Here is a 16,587-nt window from a genome sequence, read left to right on the forward strand (position 1 = left end):
TAGGATGCCGTGCCTGACAGCACCGGGGAAGGCTTAAGAAACGGGATTCAGATGACAAGCTGGCTAGCAGGCAGGAGGAGGACCGGGGCAAGGTTCCAGGCATAAAAGTTCATAATGTGGTTTGGGAGAACGACAGGTACTGGTTGGACTACAACGTGGGGCAGGAGGGTGGAGATGATCCTAGCGATAGAAAGGCAGCCTGTCCAGGGCCTGGATGCCCTGATAGAGAGCTGGGTTCCATCCTGAACTGCAGTGTCAGCAAGGGCCTGGTGTGATCAATTTCTTGTTTGCCAAGAATCATTCTGGGCTGGTTGGGGAGGGGCGGGGAGTGCAGGGTGGAAGATCATGGGGGAGACAGCTGAAGAGTCCGGGGCCAGGGGGAGACAGTGTTAGTCAGCACGGAGAAGAAAGAACAGCGTGAGAGACATGGGGTGTGGGCCGCACAGGATCCAGGAGCCCGGAGACGCAACCGTGGATGAGTCCGTGAGTGCCCCGTGGACCAGAGAACGGTCCTCACTCACCACCCTCGTCTTGGATGGCTTTTGTGGCCACACTGGCCTTTGGAGGAGAGAGAGGTGACTTGGCAGAACTATTATTACTACCCCCCTTTTGGCCCTTCTCCCCCGTGATTCGTATCCTGAACAGTTTTCTGTAGCTCTATCTTTACGCCCTGAGACTCTGAGATTCTTTTAATAGAAACCTCCACCAAGGAAAGCTGCCATCTTCTCTCCCATTAATCCTCCTCATCAGCACCTCTTGGCAGTTATCTAACCCACATGGGACAAAAATAAATAAATAAGTAAACAATAATAGTAAGGCTCTGCCAGGCTAGCAAACTGATCCAGGCAGGGGATTATAAGAGACACCTGTTTTTCAACACAGCAGCTGCGAACACAGTAGAAGCGTGGCGTCCTGGAAACAAGAAAGAGTTCTCATTAAAATCCAAGAGTAGCAGAAACTGCCATGGACCAGTTTTCAGCTATGTCACCTGAATGTGAAAAGAAGTTCAAATAAGACTAGACACATAAAAGGAGCTGTGCTTCACTGAACCTGGAATCTGAATGTTAGTTTGCTTATGGGGAGGTGATTCACCTATTCATCCAAGTATTCTAAATCCTTAAAGCAGCTATTATGCACTTAGGGTGTTATCATAAACATACTAAAGCTTTTTGAAGTCTGGTTGATCCATACCCCGTGCTGACCAAACACCTCTTCATTTAAACCAGAACACAGCCCAATGGAGAAAGTGGACACTGACATAGGAGCAAATAGACAATATTTAAAATTATCTTTTCAAGATACATGCACCCCAGCGTTCACAGCAGCACTATTTACAATAGCCGAGACATGGAAGCAACCTAAGTGTCCGTCGGCAGATGAATGGATAAAGAAGATGTGGTACATATATACAATGAAATATTACTCAGCCATAAAAAAGAATGAAATAATACCATTTGCAGCAACACAGACAGACCTAGGTTATCTAACTAAGTGAAGTCTGTCAGAAAGAAAAAGACAAATATTATATGATATTACTTATATGTGGAATCAAAAAAATAATACAAATTCTTAAAAAATTTACAGAACAGAAACAGACGCAGACATATAAAACAAACTTACGGTCACCAGAGGGGAAGGGGGGTGAGGAATAAATTAGGAGTACAGATTTAACAGATACACACTACTAGATATAAATAGATAAACAATAAGGTTCTACTGTATAGCACAGGGAACTATATTCAATACCTTGTAATAAACTGTAATGGAAAAGAATATAGATAATATACACATATATGGATAACCAAAGCACTCTGCTATATACCTGAAACTAACACAATATTGTAAATCAACTATACTTCAATTTAAAAAATTATCTTTTCAGTTCATTCACCAGTGAAAATACACACACACACACACACACACACACACACACACACAATCTTCCAACATATAAGCACCACAGGCAAACTGTTTCATAGCTGCAATATGTACACATTACCTTTTCAGACCAGACCAGGGAGATGCTCTTAGAAACAGCTTGTTAACAAGCCCCTCGCATTGCTGTTTAACAATCCGTTTATAGCCCATCAGGAAGTCAGCCCTCCAAGGAGATATATTTTACATCTACATGTAGGGTTTCTTTGCCACAAGGCTGGGTTTCATGAAATCTTTCACTCTATACACTGGAAAACAGATTATGCCATAATTGCTGGGACATATGATCCTATGAGCATGCAATACATCTGCATATATACAGAGTCACAAGAACAAACCTTTGGAATAAAAGCAGAATGATGTCCAAGGAAGCACAAGCCACCCCATACAGTCCCGACTAGAACTAAAAATAGTGCAAAAAGGCCTGGTGTCAGCTACCCTCGCACTGTTCCCTCTAGAACACGCTACTTCTAACCTCCAGTGTTGGTTTTTAAGCTTGAGCCTTCAATAACTTTACTTAGAAACCTTTCCCTGACCCAAAGAAACTACTTTCCAGGCTTTGGATTGTGGAGCAATAGTTCAATGCACTTCAATTATGAGGCCATTAACGTACACAAGATGCAAACAAAGAGCGAAGCTGAAATTGTGAATTTCCCCCAAAGCCTAACATGTGTGCCCCGGGTACACTAGGGCCGGCTGAGAGATTACCTTTCTGGCAAATGGAAACCCCTGAAGCTCTAAGTACCGTCAACTGCCCAAAGTGCAGCCAGCTGGACCAACGCTTGCCTCACCCCGCCTGGGGAAGCGTGAGGCCAAAACTTCCCCAAAGTGGCGCAACCCTGTCAACACAGCCCCAGGCGGAGTCCCAGAAGGATTAAGAGAGAAAAGCACCCTAAGTATATACAGGACCCCAAGAAGAATCACAGGCACCAATATGGGGGCCAGAGCTGTGAAGTGGATTTTTCCTAATAATCCATTTGGCATGTAGCCTGGCAGTCCACAAACATGTGCATCGGGTAGGATAATGAGATTTGCCCAAACTAGGCTCTGCAGGTCATCCTAAAATGGACCCAAGTAAGAAACAGGAGGTGTTGTGAACTCATTTTCACCTATAACCTAGATAAAATTAACCAAGAGGTAAGAGGACGATACTCCCGTCCACCCACACCCTCGCCACAGCAAACCTTTAAACACCACAGCTAAAATGGAAATGTACCCAGAACCATCGTCCCCTTAAACGGGACTGTTCAACACCATGGCTAAGCACAAAAGCAGGCGCAGGCATTCCCCCTACCTTACAGAAGCTCCATTTGGCCATTTCACCAAATTTTTCGAGACAGACAAATTCTCAGAAAAGCAGGCTAAGGTTAACAGTGACTTGCACCCCAGGGCCCGGCTCGTCCCTCTGCTGGAATAACAGGGCCTTTCGGCGGGGTGCGCGTGGCTTTCTGCCTTTTCTTGCATTTTTAAGGTTCTTTTCCCTCCGAGGCCTCGTCCCACACATCTCCAAGCAGAGCCCACGACCTTGCACCCAGAAAATGAGAAATAAATCTGCCGTTGATGTCAGTGGTTCTTTATTCATTTTCTAGGGTAGGGAGCTTAGAAAAGCCAAGGTGCCAGCGAGGGTGGGAGCATGTAAGACGGGTATACTAATAGGTGCCCTACTTGAGATGTAACCCAACACCTAGGTCCCTGTGCCCATCTCCCTCCCGTCTGGGTGAAAGTTAAAGATCCCCTTACAGCATGCTGAAAGAGATTAGAGGATCATCACTGCAGCCTTCCTGTGCTCTGCAGCATTCCCCCAGGATTCCATCGTATCCAAAAACTGCTTCTGACCTGCAGCTGACTTCTGCTTCCGAGAAGCGTGCCCTCACCACTCATGCACGGCCCCGCCAGGAGCACAGAGCCTCAGAGACGCAGAAGAGCAGAATGCCAGCTTCAGAGAGCGAGCCTTTGTCTCTCTGGGTCTGAGGGCAAAGACGCTTGCCTTCCCGACGGGTACAGTCTCCCGTTCCACCTCACCCTAAAGTGCTCAAGTCAGCAGACCCGGGGCAGGACTCGGGGGCACAGAGTCAAACACGGAGCTGGCAGCCTTCCAGGGGACGGACTTGAGATGTCGTCAGCCAAACTGGGTCATTCATGTCTCCACATCCGGGAGACGAGGAGACTTACCCAGACTGGGGACCTAGGCCACTCAGAATTCACCCTTAAGTGACAGTTCTCCCACCCAGTTCACCTCACTTCGGAGACAGGCCAGATCAAGAGGTGTAGAGTGAGAGTGACCCTGACCTGCTGTCCCCACCCATCACTGGCCACGACTGTCAAGACCATTAGGGGAGCCACAGTCTCGACAGAGCAAGGCACTAGTCAAGTGAACTCATGACCCGGATGTTTCAGATCTCCCAGGTCTCAAGTCAAAAGGAGGACACGGCAGCTACCAAATGCACCAGGGGGCCAATCTTTCAGATTGCCCAGTTCCCCAAACCAGATGTGCTAACCCCAGGGCAGGAATTTGGACAGGAGAGCACACACAGAGGCCCAAAGAAATGAGAACTCACTTCTGTCCCTTTGGGTGCCCGGCCTGTGATCACAAACCTACATGCGAAAAGACAGTGCTGGACCAGATGGCTGAGTCAGGAGACACTACCATGTGGTCTGCTCTGGCAGGAGGCCGACGTGACGGTCAAAGATAGTGTCTGGGAAAGATATATGGTCTAGAACAATGAAGGAAGGAAGTAACATGGAAAAAAAGTGGCCTTCCCTTGTCTGAGCTTCCGCAAAGCAGTCCAGAAAAGTACTCAGCAAACGCCTGCTCCCCTTTTATAAAGTCTCAGGTATGGTTTCTCTTGGCTACACCAGTGGCAGATCTATTTATCCGAGTACTAATTATGAGGCTTCAGACAATACTGGTCCCAAACTGTCTCTTGACCTGGAGTCTTCGTCAGGGATGCCAGCACTGTTCTGGTCACACCATAGCCAGGCTGGCACACGCGAGGCCACCGCTGCACACCTAGACCCACACTTTCCGCAGAGACCCAGGGAAGTGTTAGGGACGCAGGTGACTTCAGAGACAGAAAGGCTGTTCTTTGGGGGTTGATTTTTTTTTTAATTACAATGCTGATTTCTATCTGTAGCTCATTTCTTCCAGGAAATACTTGAGAGTATCTCATCTTTGGTTGCTGCTTCCTCGTGCATAGGGGATGTGACAGAATCAGGCATTAGGGACCTCATGATACAGAGAAATCTTCAGAAAGATGAAGTCACCTGGCCTCATCATAACCCACCGGAGAGGGCTGCAAGACAGCTGAGCAGAAAAATCACCAAAGTTCTCTTGTGTTTTCCAGGGCGAAGGGAGAGGAACGGCTCTCCAGACCTAAGCTCTTTCCTCAACGGCCTAAAAGTGCCCACACCTGCTTCTGGGGACGGCGGCGGAGGCCGCGAACATTGTCTCCACTATTCCTCAAAAAGGGCTGTTTTCCAGCCCCCATTTCATCTTCTCATTTAACATGGATATCAATGGAAAACGCAGGAACGCACTGTAAGTCCACAGCAAAACACTGCTAACAAATACTTCAGCCCCCCTCTTAACATTTACTAAAAACAAAGGTTCCCTCATGCCCCAAAGTTACAAATTTGGCTTCTTCAAACTCTTCCGTCTAAACCTCCACGAAGAGCCATCCACTCCTGACGCTTGGATCTGGAAATTCACCACCCACAGCACACAGTGTCTGCTCTGTGGTCAGACAGACACGGGGCTGCGCGCCACACAAAAGCGGACTGAAGAATGGATGCTCCCTCTCGAGCCTCGGCCCGGTCGCAAAGAATAAGCGACTGTATGAACAAGCAGATCCCTGAATAGGCTTGAATACTTGAGGGCTGAGTAATAATGCCCATCAGAGGCACTGTACGGTACTTCCAGGCTTCGGGTTTTTTCCTTTCCTTTCATCTCTGGAAACTTATTCAGAACCCTACTAGCTCCGCCCTCACCATTTTAAGATGCAAGAGGCATCTGTTTCTACCACGTAATTGCAGCTGGCTCCTTGCCCCTGTTAGTGGGGTCTGTATTCAATGAAAGTCAAAAGCGAGGCTTTGCTGAGCGCTGACTGAGCGACCCCAACCCCGGGAGAAACTCATGGCGACAGTGATAAGAGCCCAGCCTGGGAGTTGGCCCACCTGCAAGGCCTGGAGTTTAGTTCAGGCGGTGCCACAAACCAGCCACGGGAGCTCGAGCAAGACCGTAACATCTTTGAGCTCCATTTTCTCAACGGTATAATGCAGGCACAGGACTAGAAAATCTCTCGCCCCTTCTAGATCCCTGTGATGGGAGGATATATAAAGAGGGAGAAGAACTAAGTTTGGGTGTTTTTAAAACAACGTAAGGCAGTGCCAACAGCCCCCAAAGATAGGGGTTTTTTTTTTGTTTTTTTTTGCGGTACGCGGGCCTCTCACTGTTGTGGCCTCTCCCGTTGCGGAGCACAGGCTCCGGACGCGCAGCCTCAGCGGCCATGGCTCACGGGCCCAGCCGCTCCGCAGCACGTGGGATCCCCCCGGACCGGGGCACGAACCCGTGTCCCCTGCATCGGCAGGCGGACTCTCAACCACTGCGCCACCAGGGAAGCCCAGATAGGTATTTTTATTACCACTTCAGATAACAGGTTCAAGCTTAAGATGAACAAGTTCAAGAAGCAGGATTCACACTCAGGTCTGTCTACTACAGGGTCCTTCCTTCCCCTAGAAGCTCTTCACGGTATGGCAATGACTGGTCCCCTCTTCTCGGGAACTTACCATCCCCTTAAGGGAAATCAGTGTTACAGAGAAGAACCAATGAATAGCATCAGGCAGAATAAAGTGCAAATCAAACTCTGAAGCACCGCTGACTGGAACTACATGGGAGCAACACTCACAGCACTGAGTGTACGCACCCACGGTGCTCACACCAGTGGGGCCGCACGCCCTTTTCAGGTCATTCAGGAAATGAGATCGTTTTCCGTGTGTCTGACTCCCACATACAAAGGGAAAATACCCCCGAGGAACACACGAGCTCTGGTGAGCGAGCAGATTTACTGGGCAGCTCTTTCCTGTCTTCTTTGGGGAGTAAGGTATTATTTTCATAAGTCATTCGTCCAGATAGCTGAAGCGTGGCCTTCTAAAAACGTAACATTATTTCTATGCCAACCATTTTCGTTGGATAGCTTTCCAAAATGCATGACACTATTTCCTAACTTCCTAAATCTCATAATTTACAGTTTGTCTTCAACTTGGACAAGGTCATAATGATGATCATTAATACTGTCGGTCATAGTGTGGTGCCAGGCAAAGGGGTTTCACTCTCTAGATATGAGTCCTCACGATGAAGCTATGCTTTCTGAGGTCTTGTCTGCTTTTTGCCAATTTTCCTGGTGTTAGTGGAACATGGTCCTGGGACAGAACACCTGGATCCTGACTCCAGCTCAGCTATGAAGAGCACTGTGATCTCAGGCAGGCTATTTAAATGCTGCACGAGTCAGTTTCCTCATCTGTTTCATGAGAATTAGGGCTTGGGCTTTCTTAGTCCCTTCTTAACCCCCTCCATGCCATGTCTCTGTGTGCTTCCTTCTCTATGTCTGCTCTGAAGACAGGCTTCATGAAAGCTGTTCAAATCCAGAAATGTATAAAGTCAGAGGGCCCCAATTCTCCCTTCATTCTGGGAAATTAGAACAAGGCCAGGAGGGTCAGATATCAAGCTATCAAGAAAAAAGATAGGGCTTCCCTGGTAGCGCAGTGCTTAAGAATCCGCCTGCCAATGAGGGGGACACAGGTTTGAGCCCTGGTTCAGGAAGATCCCACATGCCGTGGAGCAACTAAGCCCGCGAGCCCCAACTACTGAGAACACAGGCCACAACTACTGAAGCCCACGCACCTAGAGACGGTGCTCCGAAACAAAGAGAAGCCACCAGAATGAGAAGCCCACGCATCGCAACGAAGAGTAGCCCCCGCTCGCTGCAACTAGAGAAAGCCCACGTGTAGCAACAAAGACCCAAGGCAGCCAAAAATAAATAAATAAATGTATTTAAAAAAAAAGAAAAAAGATGATTCCTTTGGTGGTGGGGGAAATCAGGGAACACCTGAAGAGACATCAAATAGATTCCTAGAATTCACACAGTATCTTCAGGTGGACATGAGGGATGGTTTTTAAAAAGCATTGCATTCATGGATTGTGTTAAAAGTTTGAAATTGAAAAAAAAAAAAAGCAGTGGAAGGAGAGAGACTGACCAGGGTGTGACCAAGGTGTCTAGCTCCGAGGGTGGGCAGGATGAGAGGACACGGCCCTGGCCTGTCACCCACCTGATCACCTGATGACGGGGTAAGGAGACACTGGGGGAAAGCAGAGCGAGGCAGAGAGGGAAAAGATTTCTGAGAAAAACATGAAAAGGGCACAAATGAACCCACCCACAGACAAAGTATCCCGAGAGGACATCAGGGATTGGTGTACAAATGGGAGATCTGGACGTCCATTCCAAGGTGGGTGGTGCGACGTGACCATCTGGCTACCCTGCCACGAGAGGGCCGGTCAGGGGGCACCCACCCAGAGAGGGAAGGAGCATCTCTGCCGGCTCTCTTCCCACCTCTCATCGTGGCCTGTGGGAAGCTCCCCCACAGCCCCATTACTCTTGGTTTCCTAACTTTCTTCATAAAGGTGGCTGTCCTTGAGTCTTGGGTCAGGAGAGAAAGTGCTTCGGAACTGTAGTCCCGAGATGTAGACTCGGTGAAGCTCGGGCCAGAGCACAGCCTGGAAGATCTTAGACCAATACATCGCTTCACGGCTATGGGCTTCAGGCTCCTCCTTTGCAAAATAGGGAGAAAACCTGCATCCCGGAGTGAGTAGTAAAGAGCAAATGAGATAATGTAGGTAGAACGCTTAGGCCCAGGACCAGCGCACAGCAGCATCCAATAAACGACGGTGGTGATGATGGAGGAGGACCACCACCAAGGCCGCTCACAAACCCCTGTAATTACCCAGACTGCACAAAGCTCCCAAAACGCAGGTGTTCCACAGTTTTCCGTACGCTTAGTCCACAGACCTGAGTGAGCAGTTAGCTCATCTGGGGCTCCACACCTAACAAACACAGGCTAATACCTTCCTTGTCACCACCCCACATACTCCCCAAATTCAAGGTCATTTAGCCAAAGACCAGGCTGAACTGTATACTTTCACTATCTAAAAACAAAGGGTGATCAAGCAAATTAACAGAGCAAGTAATATACTGACGGTACTGTTTTGATGCAGGAGGTACAGTCTCCAGCACCCAGCAGCCCTCATTTCTCACCAGCTGATGGTGTGGACACAAGTCATTTCTGCCTGTTCACACGGAGGCTCAGCCTGAGACGCCCTGGAAAGCCACACTCTATTAGGCTGGTTCCTGTATGTTCAAAAATCAATGAAAATGTGTTTGTTTTTTAATAGGCTATCATTCTAACTTCTCACTAACTTTTCTCTTTCTCTCTCCAAATACTAGGCTTGGCAGCGAATGGTCTTTAAGCTGGGCCCCTTCTGGCGTGGGAACCCTGCGTCAACTTACACTCATGCTATTCAACAAATCCACACAGAGATTGGTTTCTACAACAAATACGGCAGTGAAGGACTCTGCCAGAAAACCAAAGCCAGTGCTTCTCCTAAAGTAGCATTCACAGAGACAAATACTTCGTTTGTATACCCCACACCCTAGGGGGCTTCGTTTGGCACTGATTCACTCAGCCGGGAGATCCACACCACAGGGCAACTTTTCAACATCCGTAACAGAATGCACCTGCTCTTCAAGTTGGTCCCCACACCCCCTCCCCACCTGCCCCCAACCTGCCTCAGTGGCTCAACTCAGATGCACAGTTTAGTTCTGCCTTCCTCTGGTGCCCATATTTGGGGTGTTTTTCCCCTTCACTTACCTATGCTAAAGAGGTAAGCTACTTCCCTAGGACCAGCTGCCATGTTTTTAGCTGATGCAGAGCCTACTGTGTATATTATTTTTTCATTTTTGTGGTACGCGGGCCTCTCACTGTTGCGGCCTCTCCCGCTGCGGAGCACAGGCTCCAGACACGCAGGCTCAGCAGCCATGGCTCACGGGCCCAGCCGCCCCGTGGCATGTTGGATCTTCCCGGACCGGGGCACGAACCCGTGTCCCCTGCATCGGCAGGCAGACTCTCAACCACTGCACCACCAGGAAAGCCCCAGAGTCTACTGTGTATAAATTAAGGTGCATATTTGAGCCTAGGGCCCCCTCAAGGATTCCTCAGAAAAGGCCCTGCTAACAGGTCCAGTACCCCCAGCCCAAAACAGAAGTACCAGTCCCTCACATGGTATAAAAAAGTACCACTGCACCCCACCATCCCATCTTTGGGTATAAATCCAAAGAACTCAAAGCAGGATCTCAAAGAGGCATTTGTACACCCATGTTCACCACAGCATTATTCACAACACCTGTGAGATGAGAGTAACCCAGATGTCCATCAACAGATGAATGGACAAAGAAAATATGGCATATACATAAAATGGAATATTACGCAGCCTTGAAAAAAGGAAATCCTGTCACATGCTGCAACATGGATGAGCCTCCAGGCCATTATGCTAAGTGAAATAAAGTATGATTCCACTCATATGAACTATTTAAAGTAGTCAAAATCATAGAAAGAAAATAGGAAGGTGGTTACAGAGGGCTGGGAGAAGGGGAGAGGGGACATGGGTGTTGAGTGAGTATCGAGTTTCAGTGTTGCAAGATGAAAAAGTCCTAGAGATCAGTTGCACAACAACGTGAACAGACTTAACGCGACTGAACTGTACCCTTAAAAATGGTTAAGATGGTAAATTTAATGTTACATGCTTTTTACCAGAATACAAAAACTTGATTGCTGTAGATGGTGGTGCAAATACAAGTCCATGAAGCCCTTCTTCCCTCACCCCCACTCCTACTCCTTCCTCTTCTCACGTCTAACAATATACCCTCTGGACCCAGGGCTCCCACACACACCACCTTCCTTGGCACGTACCTCTGTGCCCTCATACCAGCTGGCTTGCGATTAAAATGGACCAAGCTGGGACGTGCCAGAGAGTATGCAGCCTATTGTATCGAATTTCCTTGGCCTCTTATAGGGATGCACCGTGAACGCAGCCAGTGAGGGACAGGGGTCTGAGAACCAGGGGGTCTGCGTTGCCCTAAGCCTGGCTCAGTCACCGATCAGCTGAAGCAAACAATTTAGCTGTGTGGACCTCCTCCCCATAAAAATCAGACGTTGTAGGGACTTCCCTAGTGGCACAGTGGTTAAGAATCCTCCTGCCGGGCTTCCCTGATGGTGCAGTGGTTAAGAATTCGCCTGCCAATGCAGGGGACAGGGGTTCGATCCCTGGTCTGGGAAGATCCCACATGCCATGGAGCAACTAAGCCCGTGTGCCACAACTACTGAGCCTGTGCTCTAGAGCCTGCGAGCCACAACTACTGGAGCCCACATGCCACAACAACTGAAGCCCGCGTGCCTAGAGCCTGTGCTCTGCCACAAGAGAAGCCACTGCAACGAGAAGCCCGCACAGTGTAACAAAGAGTAGACCCCGCTCACCGCAGCTAGAGAAAGCCCGCACACGGCAACGAAGACCCAACACAGCCCAAAATAAATAAATAAATAAGAATCCGCCTGCCAATACAGGGGACATGGGTTCAAGCCCTGGTCCAGGAAGATCCCACATGCCACGGAGCAACTAAGCCCGTGCCCCTAGAGCCCGCGCTCCGCAACAAGAGAAGCCACTGAAGTAAGAAGCCCGCGCCCCGCAATGGAGAGTAGCCCCCACTCAGCGCAACTAGAAAAAGCCCGTGCGCAGCAATGAAGACCCAACACATCAAAAAAATCAAATCAAATCAGACGTTGGCCCAGGTGATCTTTATAGTCTCTCAGCTCTTAGATTCTCAAAGTTCCCTGACTCACTTGCTAAAGACCCTGGGGAAAACTTAGAAGCCTGCTAATCTGAACCTTCTCCAGTGATTCCTCAAGCCCCTGTCTTGTATCTTTTACCCAGTTCCATGTTGTTGTTTGTTGAGACGCAAAAGCAGTTTTTGAAAATTTTATCAAAATAAGAAAACATTATTATTAGGCCAAAATTCTACCAGTAATAATTTTTAGGCAGACACCCAAGGGAGTCCTCTAGGCCTCCCTGTGACAGCAGAGTGGCCCTAGTAAGCACTTTATGCAAGCCTGTGGGTGAAGTGTTAAGTCACTCCGAGCACACAGGACAGAGAGCGGAAAGGGCACTGACCTCCTTCCATGCTTCACTGCAAATCAGCAAACATTACTGACACATTTCTGAGCCAGGTGCCAAGGTGGGCACCAGGACGCAAAGATAATCGCCATTAAACCCAAGGAGCTCAGAGTCCAGGAGGGGAAACCCAGAGACTCCCAGAAAGCAGCAAAAGAGAGATTTCATTCCGCTAAAAAAGCCAACCAGTACGGAGGGCAGAGAAAGGAGGGGCCAGGGATGTTAGGCAACTATTTTTCTGCACTATCCTGGATAGTTCTCGCCGGCCGCCCAGCCGAGCCTTACGAAGGGCTGTGTCTGCTGGGCCATAGTTACTTTCAGCTGCAACTTGGCTGAAGTTAACACTGAACAGGTGACTTGAAGGTGAAGGCTGATGATGGAAAAGATAGCCTCTTGCTTTCTCCCGTACCCAGCAGTCAGCCACACGATCCTCCGAAGAAAATAATTTGACTTTTTACAGAGTTAGGTGACCCTGTCCTTACATTTAAACAACCCCAAATGGTCAGGAATGGAAGCATTTAATCTCTCACGATGAGAACGTCCAGTGCAGACAAACAGTGGGGCGCAGCCACAGTTTGTGTGACCTTGGGCTGGTCAACCTGTCTTCTGCTATAAACATGTGTCTGATATTAACTTCCCTGCGGTGCCCGGAACATGTTTATAAAGTGCAAAAGAAATATAAAAGCCAATATCAGGTATTCATCAGCAACCACCACCATGAAAGTGATACATACAAAGATGTCACTGACTGATTCAGAAACTTTCACCCTGGAAATTCCACCGAAATCATACACTACTCTTTTCTAGCACAGAAGTAAACAGAGTACTTCCCTCTGTGGCTGCCTCTGGTCAGGCTCCTCTGTGCTCCATCACACCAGCTGCTGAGGAATTTACTGCCTGCTGACCAGCTGCTTGTAAGGAATGAGAGCCAGGGAGGAAGGTTTCAGGAGTAGACAGGAGGAGTGAAGGAAATCTCTCCACACAGAGAGCCTTCCGTGTCACATGTCCTCAGGATATCAGAGCCATCAGGTCATCCTTGAAAGCTCCTGACACTCATTCTCTGCTCCACAGAAAACTTCATTGTTTACTGGACTGTAGAAAAAAATCCCAGTTCTTGTGGGTTCCCAGCACACATTTTTTATTATGCAGTCACTGTACCACATCCCAAGGACTAAGGGAAACACCGCACACATCACCAGAGCATTTTCAGACAAGCTAGAATCATCCCAGTCCTTGATCTCCGGCGCTTCTTACTGGAACGTTGCAAACTAAACAAACTCCGTGGAAAAATGCACTTCACATATGTGCATTTAAACATATGCACAGTCCAAGCAAACAGTCATATTCTGGTTCCATAAAGAACAATCCAAAATAAAAGTGATACTTTCATTACTAGTAAAGACCATTAAATCTATTCTAATTACAGAGAAATACAGAGTGAGAAAAGAGGCTCCCGAAAAGAACTGAGGGGTAAACGATAAGGAAAAAAATGATATACAGACTACGGCTGCAATTTTTATGCCACATGTAAGACAGTGTGCTGTCTGGGTTTGGGAATGATTCCATCCGTCTGTGTGTAAGGAAAGGGCTGCTGTAGCCTCCCACTGGGGTACGATAAGATGAGCACCTGCAGTACCCAAACATAAGCCCCTCAGAACAGTGGGCATATGCAGTCTCTTTAGAAGAGACATCAAGAAAAGTCGCAGAAAGGCTTGTTTTTTGTTGTTTTCACCCTAAAATCACTATCTCATAGTTGGTCCAGGTTCTCCCCAGGTCAGATTGATTGCCATCGAGCTAAATACAATTTACTGATTTCATACCCTAGTATTTAGTTACCTCTGTTTGTGTTATGAAGTATCAGATAAATTAGGTCAGGCATACCCTAGGATTTTCCTGAACTCGTAGAATCAAATTTATACAGAAAAAGAAATTGGTTTTGAAGTATAAACCTACCTAACATCTTTACTCTGACACCTCCCTGCCACCGCAGACATACTGCTATCATCCCCAGATATGTACAAACACAGAAACCCGAAAATTCCACTGGGCATTTTTTTGCGAGGCAAAAACAAAGAAACCCAACCCACCTTTTCAGTTCACATTAGCCCTAATTCAAACCCCATGAGAATCTTTCCTGATAAGAAACACTAACACCTGAGTATAATTGTGAAACCCTAATAAGCAAACATGATAAAATACTGTTTCCTCCTAACAGATCCTATGGAAAAGCGGAGTTAAAGCAGGAAAGGTTTCTCGAATTCACCATAGATGAAGAAAACTGGTTACTTGTTCATTGTCTCTGCAGGGTCCCCTCAATGAACATTTAATGGGCCAAGCCACAAACAAACTTCAGGAGCTTCAGCCTCTCACAGAAGCAAAAGGCTTTTCCATCTGGGTACTGATGGAACAGTGAAATGGAAGTGCACACCAAATGCAAGGACGGGCAAAATAATTGGGGGAGATGGACAAATCAGTCTGCCTCCTCACGGTGGCAAACTTTACGACAACTTTCTAGAGGCAACAAACCGCAGCACCACTAGCCTTTATAGACACACACACATATATAAATGTACACACACAACTACTTGAAAGGTAAATGCTGTGTTTGCAAACATCCTTCACCATCCTGCATTTACAATACTGAAAACCATGGCCAGAAAGCTGGGAGATTTCTACTCTTAGCTCTCCTCTCTGCACTGTCAAACTGGGAAGGTCATTTTGTCTGGTCACTTAGGTAATTCTCCCTCTCTGCAACACGGGAGTTTTCTACTTTGGGATTGCTCAGCGTTCATATGCATCAGAGTAAAATAACCATTCAGCGACTTTATTCACCTTGGTTTAAAGGAAAAAAAGAGAAAGAAAAGAAATTCATTGTGCAATGCCCAGGAAAAGCTGACACGACGACTGTCTCTCCGACAAGCGCTTGCAATTACAATGCGGGGGTGGGGGGAATCTGTCTGATCCGACTCTGTGAGCCCTTAAAAAAAAGAAATGATTCCAATCCCAATGGAGCCGGAGAACTTTTTTTTCTAAGGAGACCACCCCTCGGGAACAAAAGTTCCATTTCGGTCACATGTTGGGAGTAGGAGTAGGAACCAGGCTTTTTTTTTTAAAGGCGCACTAATTACGGGGGTGTTTTACAGTCCTGGAGACCACTCGGGCTCCTCCAGACCGACGGTAACTGGCATTTCATTGTCAAAAAGCAAAGGGGTGAGGTGAGGGCGCAGGAGCCGACAGGGCGCTCGGCGGGAGGGGGGGAGCAGCAAGGTTACACTAAAGGGTACGCTGCCGCCGCGAGCCGCGTCTCCTTCCCCGGCGCCCCAAATAATTTCCTGCGAACAGAGCGACTGCAACAGTCCCCTCGCAACTGAAGAGCCCGGTACGACTGGCCGGGCCGGTGCAGCTCAAGGTTTTCCACCCCGGAGAGGGAGGGGGAGAAGATCTTTACCTTAATGCTACACTGAGCAGGAGTCTCAGACATGTCTCACAGCGAGAGAGATCAGGAAGTTCTCAGTTTTTTTCCACTTTCCTTTCCTCTCCCCAACCCAGAAACGCTCCACGGCCGGCCGGACGCGGTCATTTAAGAAGTTTCTTGCAGCATCTCTCCCGGCGGCCGCCCCGGGGGGCCGCGAGCGCGCGGGGCGGGGCGGGCGCCGGCGGAGTCGCCGCGCGGGGCGGCGGGGGCGTGGGAGCCGGGCGGCGCGGCGGCGGGGTCTGCAGGTCGCGGTGCGGCGCGGCGACCCGGGACGCAGCCCGGCCGGCCTCCCGCTCTCTCCTCCCACCCGGGCCGGCGCCCCCGCCCCCCGCCCCCCGCCCTCCCGCCGCTCTCCCTCGCTCTCTCTCTCGAATGTTTTCCTTCCTGGAAGAGAGAAACTGAAAGGCAGAACTGAGAAAGCTCTTTGCTCATTGATCTTGAGAGTTTCAGTGCAGAAACTGACGTGAATTCCCAGCACTGAGCTCTGCCTCTTAAAGGAGCCACCAGGAAATAAAAGATCGGGTTACAGCCCCGCATCGGAGAAATAAAAGCCGGGCCGGGGTGGGGGAGGGGCGGCGGCGGGGGCGCGGGCGGAGGATCCCGGGGAGCGGGGCCGCGCGAGGCCGCGGCTGCTAACTAGGCGGGCGGCGCGGCCCCCGCCGGCCTGGCGCGGGGCGTCCTAGGCTCCGCTGGGCCGCCGCCTGGCTCGCGGAAGACACGCCGAGAAACGTTCCATCGGGGCCCCAGAAACCTCAGAACAGGTTTTATTAAACGCCTCCCCCTCCCCTAGCTCCGTCTCTTGGATACATTGAAAGGCACAGGGGTTCCCCACCCCCCGCCGAGCGCAGACGCAATGAAAATAATTATATAGGAAGGGACATTCCGGTAAGGACGCGGAATCCGA

At 49.0% G+C, this 16,587-nt stretch overlaps 1 protein-coding gene across 2 annotated transcripts in view; it reads right to left on the reverse strand.

Annotated features, from left to right (window-relative positions):
* Positions 1 to 15,763, reverse strand: part of ETV6 (ETS variant transcription factor 6) — a gene marked incomplete at its 5' end in the record, with an annotated part of 247,746 nt that extends 231,983 nt beyond the window's left edge. The window contains one exon of one of the 2 annotated variants that reach the window (XM_079715626.1): positions 15,657 to 15,763. In XM_079715626.1, the coding sequence (XP_079571752.1) occupies positions 15,657 to 15,689 (33 nt within the window). The remainder of the gene's footprint in view (positions 1 to 15,656) is intronic. The other variant, XM_079715627.1, reaches the window with a different exon arrangement.
* Positions 15,764 to 16,587: the final 824 nt, after the last annotated feature.

Source organism: Hyperoodon ampullatus, assembly GCF_949752795.1.
Source record: "Hyperoodon ampullatus genome assembly, chromosome: 11".
NCBI lineage: Eukaryota > Metazoa > Chordata > Mammalia > Artiodactyla > Ziphiidae > Hyperoodon > Hyperoodon ampullatus.